At 42.5% G+C, this 10406-nt stretch overlaps 1 protein-coding gene across 1 annotated transcript in view; it reads right to left on the minus strand.

Moving 5' to 3' along the window:
* Positions 1 to 1125: 1125 nt before the first annotated feature.
* The window catches only part of ptpn11a (protein tyrosine phosphatase non-receptor type 11a), a 74395-nt gene continuing 65114 nt past the window's right edge, over positions 1126 to 10406 (minus strand). The window contains exons 15-16 of the mRNA XM_070887957.1: positions 7144 to 7245; positions 1126 to 4728 (exon numbers count right to left, since the gene is read on the minus strand). Of these exons, the coding sequence (XP_070744058.1) occupies positions 7176 to 7245 (70 nt within the window). The 3' untranslated portion in view covers positions 1126 to 4728; positions 7144 to 7175. The remainder of the gene's footprint in view (positions 4729 to 7143; positions 7246 to 10406) is intronic.

Genomic DNA, 10406 nt, shown 5'->3' on the forward strand with positions numbered 1-10406 from the left:
TCTCCTCCCTCCCCCCCCACTCCCTCCCCCCTCCCATTCTGACTCTTTGCTGCGATATAGTTCAACGGGCACCAGCAGGATTTGGTAACCTGCCCAAGTACCATGCACGACATCGGTGGTCTGTTCAGCCGTGGAAGGGAACTACACAACTGAGCCCAATCTTCTACTCACGTACTGCTCACATGCACACTTCTAGCAAATGCCACTAGAGAGCGATCAGGTGCAGTGATTTCCCCCACCCCAGGGGCAAGATGATCAAGCTTTGAACCTGCTACCTCATGTCTGTACGACACCAGGCAGCATATTTATTCAGAGTTCAGTAAATTAAAAGAAAAAGTTATTCAGAATGTCCAAGTATTTATCAAATGTTACTGACTTGAAAGTTCTGCCTTTGTAATTTATAAAATACCCGATGCAAAAATTCAAGTAGAGCAGCCAAGGGTAAATCAATGGACGTCCCAATTTATCTGGAATTAAAAAGGAACTTTTCTTTTCCCCCAACTGAATAACCCCAGGAAATGTTTTAGTTATAACCTACACAGCCCTGTTAACATTAGTTGTTGCACGTCTTAAGAACCAAACACATCTTCAGGACTAGGGTGATGTTAAATCACTCACATGGATTATTACCGTACCTATCGCAAGAAGATTCTTCAATAGAGGAGCGGAGATGAAAAACTAGTGGTTAGGCGGTGTCAAGGTTTTTGCTTTCAAATGCTCGTAGGAGGATAGGGCAGAGGAGGTAAGCAGTTTTACACCAAGTTCTGGGAGAGAACAAGGTGGAGAGCTGGCAATGAGCCTCGATTATAACAGCCTTTGGAACGCACTCCGATCTGCATTGTCCTTTGGGTAAATACAAGTGGAGGCGCATTCCTTGGTTTGACAAGTTGTGTGTTTGCAGGAGGCAGCCATCAATACCAACCAGTAGCAGGCAGTCCCATGCCAATACAAATTCAGTAATATGGACTATTCATTTCACTGAGTCTCAAGGGCAAGTGTGCATGTGTCTGTGTGTGTGTCTGTGTGTGTGTGTGTCACAGAATATCATCCCATAGAGGTCTGTACTTACTGGGCAACAACTCCAGAAACAGAGGCGAGAGAGAAAATGATAAACAGATACTCAGCTTATATAAAATGACTTTATTCCTAATTTTAGATCTGATACATTACAAATACATTTATACTCTGATATCAGCTTATGCAGCTTTAAAATCACAGCATGACTAGCAAAAAAGAAATCGACTACCACCCATATATACTTTTATAAATATAGGAAAATCATTTACTGTGTCTGTACATAAACTAGACATCTGAATGGTATGTAGTTTGACAAAATATGAAATTACAGGATGGATAATAAAAAGCAGATGTCATTTATCGTCATTGCACCATTATTCTGATCGTTTACAATGGGTTATTCAATGTGTGATTCTGCAGGTGAACAAGCAGCCCATGTAATAATCTGAAGCATTAGAGCAATTCAATTCACATTAAAAGGCCAACTGGTTACACCCAGGACTTTCTAAAGTTAATTTCTCCCCCTTTTTTTTTTAAATATTAAGTATCGAGTTTAAATGTTGTGACATTGAAAGTTCGTTAACGAGAGAGTCTGCTCCAGATAAACGCATTCGGGAGCCAAGTGCGGAATTTCAAAGTAATGCAGACTTTCCCCAATTAATGCTCAAATACAAATCTTGAATTAGCTCTGTGTGTTAGAACATCAAGAGGGAGCGGCTGGACAATGTGGGTCCATTCCCAGGCCAGGAGTTCCTGATCGCAGGTGGTGTCGTATCCAGGAAACAGCGAGCAGAGGTCAGGACCCTCCTCGCAGACAGAGGGCCGGAAACAAAGGCCACATCGGGGAGAGAGATTTATCCCTTGGATGCTCTCGTGTGGCTTCGTGGAGCCGGACGATAACACAGCGGCAGAGGCCTGGGTGCAGGTCACAACCCACGCTCCCTTCCTCCCGGGCAGCGTAGAGCTTGGAGGGTGAAGGAGGAGGAAATAAAAGGATTCATAACCTCACAAAATTACAAAAATCCTGATTCAAGCATAAAATCCTCCAAACAGCAGCTCGTGTCAGTAAATACATAAAATCCATGGTCGACATCTAAATAGTTTCAGTAAGAGCTGCTTTAGGGAGAATTTACTCAGTTTCGTTCACTGCAAAGTGACAATAATGTTTAGATTCCCATTTCAAGTTTAAAAAAAATTCTTTTGATGTCTTCAATATATTTCATTGCAGGCTGATACAGCAGCCTCACAGGAAGGCTATCAAGTCACAGGCATCACTGCATAGGCAAGCTACCTGCAGTACACTGCCAGCAGATGGCAGGGCTGGTGGAACACTTGCAACTTTACCACTCAGCTCTTCTGCTTCCTGTCAGATTAATTTGGCCCAATAGATTTGGCACGTAGGATAAAACACTTGTAAGGTGGTTCAAAAGTATCATTTACACTTTAGAAGATTCTGCTCACACACTTCACTGTCTGGAGACACTACTAAATCATCTGCCCGATCCTGTTCCTGATCTAGGTTTTAACCCAGTACAAACAATGGTTTCTGTAGTGGTTTGTAGACAGTGAAGATCCACCAACGATGCTCAATGTCTGCTCTGTTCTCGTGGACACGGCAGTTTTCTCAATGCCCATTTAATCCTTTTCCATATAGAGGTGGAGTGGAGGAACCCCAGGTGGTCTCTCTCAGTGCATCACCTGCTCCCTCAAGGGTACTTAGAGGATCCTTTATTCAGCTATAATGTCATATTTAATATGGTCTACTCAAGTAGATGACCCTCTACTGTTCTCCCATTCACCCCAAACCCTTAAATCTGCTTCAGGAGCTTCTGTTGCGTCTGGGATATGGCTTATTGTCATACTATCCTACATATGCATATAGTTCTAGGAAAAAGGTCAGGTAGGGAGGGGAGGGGCAGTGGGAAAGAGGGAAAGGCAGCACCAGTTCTGCCCAAACATGGTTACAAAAGACTCAGGATCGCTTTTGTGGGGAATGCAAATGCGTTGCGTATTAGTAACTTAGGATATAGGCCAGTGTTGACTGGAATGGACATTGAGGCCCAGGACAATGGCCTACTTCTCCCTACTGATTCCAACTGCATTTGGCTCGGAAAGGTCCTTCTTGCTATGGTTTCCACCCCTCACCTGTCCTGAAAGGAGGTGGGACAAAATGGAGTCTTGACAATTGTTCTTGTACGTGGACTGCACGTTGAATTCTGGTGTAACTACCACAAGCTGCCAGAGAGGGGCACCCTAGAGAAGCTTCAGTTTGTCCTTCCAAGTTTCAGGAAAATGCCAACCATAGGTGGTGCCATCCTCAAGAGATTTCCCTTGCAAAGTACATCTATCTAATCCATTATCTCCTTGAACACTAGGAATTCAACCTGCTGTTGAAGGTAGTGTTAATTTGTGTCCCATGGAGTATTTAAAAGTAGATAGTTTCATATAAAAGTACATAGAAAATAACATTCAAATTTACATACAAAATGTTTAAATCAAAACAGTACACAAGCCTTTTTCAACAAAAAAAATGACTCATTCCTCTTATGTGGAACGTACACACATTGTGACCAATAGCAAATGGAGGAGGAAAACTCAGGCCGGGGGGGGGGGTGTACATTTTATAGGCACAGTGGAGGAAGATCACTTGTTTCTGGCTTGAAATCTCTTACAGGAGATTGGCAGACCCGACTATCCCAGACATTTAGCTTACCTTACGGTGTACCAGAGTGAATTGTTATAGGGCGCAGACAGACAAACTGGTCATCTATAGCTGTGGCTTGGAGGGATGCAAACCGAACACTAACCCCTATCCAAGTGTCAAGTTCCTCGGTGAGCAGGTCCTATCTTCATCAGAGCTCAACTGTACTAAGGCTGCTGGGTTCTCTCATTATTACCAGGGAGAACAATCTTGTTGGCACAGAATGAAAATGAATTAAAAACAAAAAAAAAATAAGGTCTGAGATGAGACAGATACACATCGATGTGGGGTAGCACACATCTAATCTCCAACACAGCATCAACCCCAACAGCAAGGCTGTGGCCAGTGAATCATTTTCTTACAAAGACGAGAGTTTAAAGTTTTAAAAAGCCTCAATACTTCCAGCAACTTATCAGGGAGGGGAGGAAAAAAAAAAAGAGGGGGAAATCCCGTGTGCAAATTCCAACAATCCCTCTTTTTAAGCTGTTAATAAAAACAAGGAAAGCCAAAAGGTACAACATATAACACTCTCATGGGTCTATGTCAATGTTACTGAACAGGTTGCTAAAAAGCAAAACTATTCTTTAAAGATCCACATTAATGTACGATTTTCTACTTAACCTCACTGGGTTTTTAAAAAAACTATTCTGCATTTAAACAAAAAGAATTAAAATGAGTTCAAGTTCTCGAAGAATTACGTGAAGTAAAAATGACTGCAGAGAGGCTATGACTGTAAAAAGGCACTTGGGTTTCACGTCAGTAAAATACTGAGAAGCAATACGAAGGATGCACAAAGTATGGGTGATGCTTCACTTTCTAGCACGGAGAACCTGGTTCTGAAAGAATGAGGGTGGTTACTCTTCACTTTTAGTGTTTAAACGGGGCGGGGGGGGAAAGAAAACAAATTCCACGATACTCTGAACTAAACCTTCAACGGTCATTTTTCATTCCACTCACACCTGAAGTGTTGTCATTTCTCCTCTGCATTTCACAGCCACCTCAACTTGTTCCTGAGGGGGGAAAAAAATCAAATCAAATTAAAATAAAGTCTTAGCAAAGCTGGACAAAATGGAACCGATTTCACACAGCTGATAACAGAGTACAGCATTAGCACAGTTAATGAGAGAAAATGTGTGTTTCAATCCGTGGCCGATATTCCTACATTACAACAGTGACTACACTCCAAAAGTACTTCATCGGCTGTAAAGCGCTTGGAGACGTGCGGTGACCGTGAAAGGCGCTATATAAATGTAAGTCTTTATTTTATTCAAACAGAATCATTTATTTATTGTAGCATTGGCTGAAATTAATTGATACTTAGATTCACCTAGAAAGTGCTTATGGATTTAACAAAAAATAAAGTCAATTCTTCAAGAACAAATATTTTCTGGATCGCAGTTTGGGGACCTGCAGTTCAAACACTTATCGAGCAGTTGTTACTATACTGCAGTATCTTAAAAAAACCAAAATTGGCATTTACGAAGTTGCTGCGAAGAATCGACCCTGTAGCTAGAAAACACGGCGAGATTGTAATGAAGCACACGGCCCCTGTTGTTTTATCAATGATCTCCCCTTTCCGGTTAGATCTCCTGGTACCAAGCACCACTCTCCCTCCCTCCCGCAAACTAGGCTGGCAATCTGTTCCCAGACCCCTGCACATCTCTCTTGTTAGCTGGTTGCTGGAGGTACACAAAAGCAGCCCAGCTCGATCAGCCTAAACTCAGTCACCATATACCACCAGCTCGGACTAGTAGCATATGAGGGAACTCCAACTTTCTTACTTCAAATCTCCATCATGTCAATGAAAATATACCAGTAAGAATGGAAACAGAAGTGTGCTAGTGCAGACATACAATGTAAAAAGCATTAAAAAATTCTTTGACTCCCCATTGGTTTAGTAAGTGACTGTATTGCATGACCTGGTACTGAACCCTATAGAGCGCGAGGTTCAGTCTTTGCCAAATTAGCTGCTCTCAGCTTGGCAGCAAGTACAGCCCTATAGAGGTACACCATCCAAAATCCAGAATACTCAGGTCCGCATCCATTCTGGTTTTTGGGATTTCTGGATTTCAGACAAGAAAATCAAGTCTGAAATCCGGAATCCTCGACCTAATCTGTGCCGGGTTTTGAGCGGCGAGGTCAGAAATCTGGCAAAACCCAAAATCCGGCACGGATTCAGTCGAGGATTCCGGATTTCAGACTTGATTTTCTTGTCTGAAATCCGGAATCCTCGACCAAATTTTGGGTTTTTCCTCAAAAATCTCCAGTTTTTGGACAATAATTCCGGATAACTCCATCAGCTATGCGCTAAATGGACAATTCCGGTTTTCGGAGTTGCGGATTCGGGACATTGCATTTGTAATTTGTTTTCATTCACTCACGGGATATGGGCATCACTGGCAAGACCAGCATTTATTGCCCATCCCTAATTGCCCTGGAGACGGTGGCGGTATATATCTGAATGGCTCGCTGGGCCATTTCAGAGGGCAATTAAGAGTCAACCATATTGCTGTGGGACTGTAGTCACATATAGGAAAGACCGAGTAAGAACAGATTAGAGAACCCGGTGAGTTTTTAAATGCCAATCCGACAGTTTCATGGTCACCATTACTGATGATATTTATTCCAGATTTATTTCATTAATTGAATTTTAAAACCCTAGCTTCCATGGTGGGATTTGAACTCATGTCTCTGGATCATTAGTCCCGACCTCTCGATTACTAGTCCAGTAATATAACCACTATACTACCCGTACCCCTTGATCTCTGGATCAGGGAGGGACAAAACAGACAAGGTTCCTGCTCAGCCTCAGTATCCAGTGACACCATTTAGAAAAGTGCTCACGTGTGGACATTAGATGAGCACAGGATTGGGGTTAGGTGTGACACCCCACACCGTCCAATATTTGATGGCAGGCCTCACATGGGAAGAGTGAGGCAACGAATGGCTCACCCTGTGGATATGTAGCCCAACGAAGAGCCAACACCTTCTGAAGAGGGCAGATGTTTGAGGGAAGAGGGAAAACATTTAAAAAAAAATGGCAAACTTGACAGTTTCACAGGACCATTGTACCCCTTTCCCCTACCTCTAACCAGGGCATTGAGCAGAGGGCCAGGGACAACACTCCAGAAGGTTTGGAAGACACTATGATAGGCAATAGAAGTGTTTACAAAATGCTACAACATCCATTAGTTTTATTGGGTGGGAAAAAAGTAAAAACTGAAGCAACTGTTGGCCCCAGGCGTTAAATAGCCCGTTGACACTCAAGGTCAGGCTCAAATATCAACGGCTATCTATCTTGGTTGAAATTTAAGCGGGTGGTGAACTGCATCACCACAGCAAGAGTCAGCACCTTCAGGAGACGTGGTAGACCTTTTATTTACATGTAAATGGAGGAGATAAAAAGTAGAAGTAACAATTCTTACCGTTCCATTCTGTTCTGAACACTGGCATTATCTCATCTATGGCCCTTTTGCTGCTGCATCAAGCCTACGTTTTCATAGATCCTGCCACCCTCATCTTTCATCCTGCGTCAGGAGACAGTGTTAAGATAAACGTGTGTACATCACTACTATAACCAGGTACTGGTCTTTGCTGCTCCCCCCCCCACCACCCCGCAATACCTTCAACACAGAAACATTTCTGACCCATCACCCTCTACGACGAGGAATCACTGCGCCCCCAATTGTTATTCTCATCCTACTTCGCACCGCAACAGTAAAACAATTATTTCTCTCAACTCCATCTCTGCCAGAATTGGTAGCGACAGATTAGCTGCATTCATGCGGGAGCTGCTCTTTACCCCAGAGAAAACAATTACACTGACACGGATAACAACGCATTGCCATCATCGCATACTGCAATCATCTGTAACAGTGCAAACCCTTGGGAGAAAAGTGCATGCACTTAATGGTGGTGGCAGTGGTAGGGGTTCAAACAGAAGAATATCACACGAGCAGATAACATTTTCACTCCCCCATATGTTCAGAAATTCCTCATTCAATTTCATCATGTAGTTATAAACTGGAATGCTAACTTGCTGCTACTGTATCACAAGATGAACAGTTAATGCTTCCCTGACCACTGATTATATTCATGTTAATTCCGTAATCCTGTGGTATTAAATGCAATGCTATTTTACACAGCAATAGCACCTTAACATTGTGGAGCTGAATAATTATAGCTACAGCATTGACTTTGTACAGTATTATTTGGACCATTCTCATAACAGTAACACTGTTTTAATTTACATAGTTTACCATTGCTACAATGTGGGATCAGTTAAATTCCTTACCATTTTAAATATAAAAGAGCTATAGCATGTTTCCAGGGAGAGAACACAACCAGGTGCCATTTGCAATAATTCACATACAATGTTTCAGCATGTTAATAAAATTAAGCCATTATACCAAACATTTCCATTTTAAAAAACATCTCAATTTCACTCCCCAACATTTTCCCTAAACTGATCATTGGGAGATTAATTTTCAGTGAATGCATTTTGCATCACAATTTGCTATGTCGCACTGACTTGACCCCAATTCACATTAGTGAGAATCTATCTGCAGGAATGTGCTGTTTATATACAGGGGATGTCTCACACCATGAGAACGCCCAGCATGAGCAATGGAATTGGTTGCATTCTCTGCGGGAGTCACAGGACCGTTTGCATGTTTGAATTGAATACAATTAATTAGCCACCACCAATGTTCCCTTTACATTGTGTTTTTGGGGTGTGCTTTAAGGGGCTGATCGTGCATGCGCTGTTTTTTACCCATTTAAAAGCTGGTGTGCTGGCTGTGTGGGAGCTCCAGAGCACTGCGCAGCTTAAGAACAACATTACCCTTCATACACACGCTACAGAAAATAAAGCTAAATGAGGCATCCAAAACCAAGTACAGACAGGAAACCTACAGTAACCAAATAAAAACTGTCCCACTCCAAATGATATATAGTACTCTAGTGATATTTATTTGAGTATTCCAATAAATTACATGCACTGCAGCATCATTACTCAACTCCAGCACCCACTCTCAGTGCAGGTAATGATTTTAAATGAACCTAAAATCAATTTCATACCAAGGACACAAAGCATCTAACGGTGTCTGCCTTTAGTCAGACTTGCCCCAGCATCCGTCAGCTCAAACATTTTTGCACACAAAGTTGATGGAAGTGTGAGCTGATAACGGCGCAGTGAGGGAAACAGAGACCCGAGTGAACAGGGCAACCAACTGGCTATCTCCTTAACCAATGAGATTTAAGGATTGGGAAATAAACACAGGAAGGACCGAGAAGGATGGTGAATTAAAGGGGGAAATTTCAATGTCAAATCAGGCACAGAAAGATAGAGAGAGAGAGAGAGAGGAAAAGAAAGATTGGATCGAGAGAGAGAAAAAAAAGATAGAAAAAAAATTGACATTTTTAAAAACTCCCCCAAAAATTCAAAACCTGAAGGAATGAGACTCCACATTTGTAAAAGTTCATTTTTGCTGTCAAAGGTTATTTGGCAGTCATTAACACTTGCCACATTAAAAGGTTACTTAGGCTTATAATGAAAAGACTTGACCTTCTGCAAACATTACTTTAATAAAATAATTACTGTTCACCGGTATACCCCACCTGCAGCACCAATTGTTTTTGTTTTCATATACTGTGATGAACAAATCAAATCCTCCAGCTCCTCCTGCATGAACAGCGAGATACTGGTGTCCAATTCCCCATCGATAAATTCAGCTCATCACAAGTGATTTTCCAGAAATACATAAATCCATCGACAGCACCAGCAACTTCGGTTTCTGCCGCAACCAAAGTCCGCAGGGAAGATTACACCAACCAAAAATCATTCACCTTTCATTCTACTTCGTGCGTTTTACATATTCCATCAACTGACCTTTTTCCCCATTTACTGCACCTTTCTTACCATTTACAGGTCAATGATTCATGTGTCTGTTACTTTTCCCTCCCCAGTTTATGGGCTCGAGTTTCGGCCTGAGTTGCTCCTATTTTTTTGGAGCAATTAGTTTAGAATGGAGCATCTTAGAAATTGCAATACTCAGCATTTAGTTTGCTCCAGTTCTAGCGAGTTAGAATAGTTTAATTTAAAAAAAAAATTCTCAAAAGGGGGCGTGTCCAGCCACTTACACCTGTTTTGCAAGTTTAGACAGCGAAAACATACTCCAAACTAACTTAGAATGGAGTAAGTGTAGAATTTTGTACGCTCAGAAAAATCTTGCCCACACTTGTAAATCAGGCGTAGGGATCGAGAGATTGGGGGGGGGGGGGGGGGGGAGAGGGGGGTTAACAAACATTAAACACTTCACTTTTACAAATAAAGAGCGATAATCAATAATAAATGATAAATAAATCAATCAAAAAACAAACAAAAAAAAAAAAACCTAATTAAAAAAATCAAGTTTCTACTCACCGACTGCAGCACCGGGAGCACCCCCCCCCGCCCCCCCCCACCACCCCCAACCCCCCGCACCAGTGTCTCTCTCTCTCTCTCTCTCTGTGTTTCTGACAGTGAGGGGGGTGGGGGAGAGAGAGAGAATGGGGATGGGGAGAAGAAAGAGAGGGGGGGTGGGGAGAGAAAGAGAGGGGGGGGGTGGGGAGAGAAAGAGAAGGGGGGTGGGGAGAGAAAGAGAAGGGGGGTGGGGGGGGGTGGGAGAAAGAGAAGGGGGGTGGGGGG

This window comes from Pristiophorus japonicus, chromosome 8 (genome assembly GCF_044704955.1).
Source record: "Pristiophorus japonicus isolate sPriJap1 chromosome 8, sPriJap1.hap1, whole genome shotgun sequence".
Classification (NCBI taxonomy): Eukaryota; Metazoa; Chordata; class Chondrichthyes; family Pristiophoridae; genus Pristiophorus; species Pristiophorus japonicus.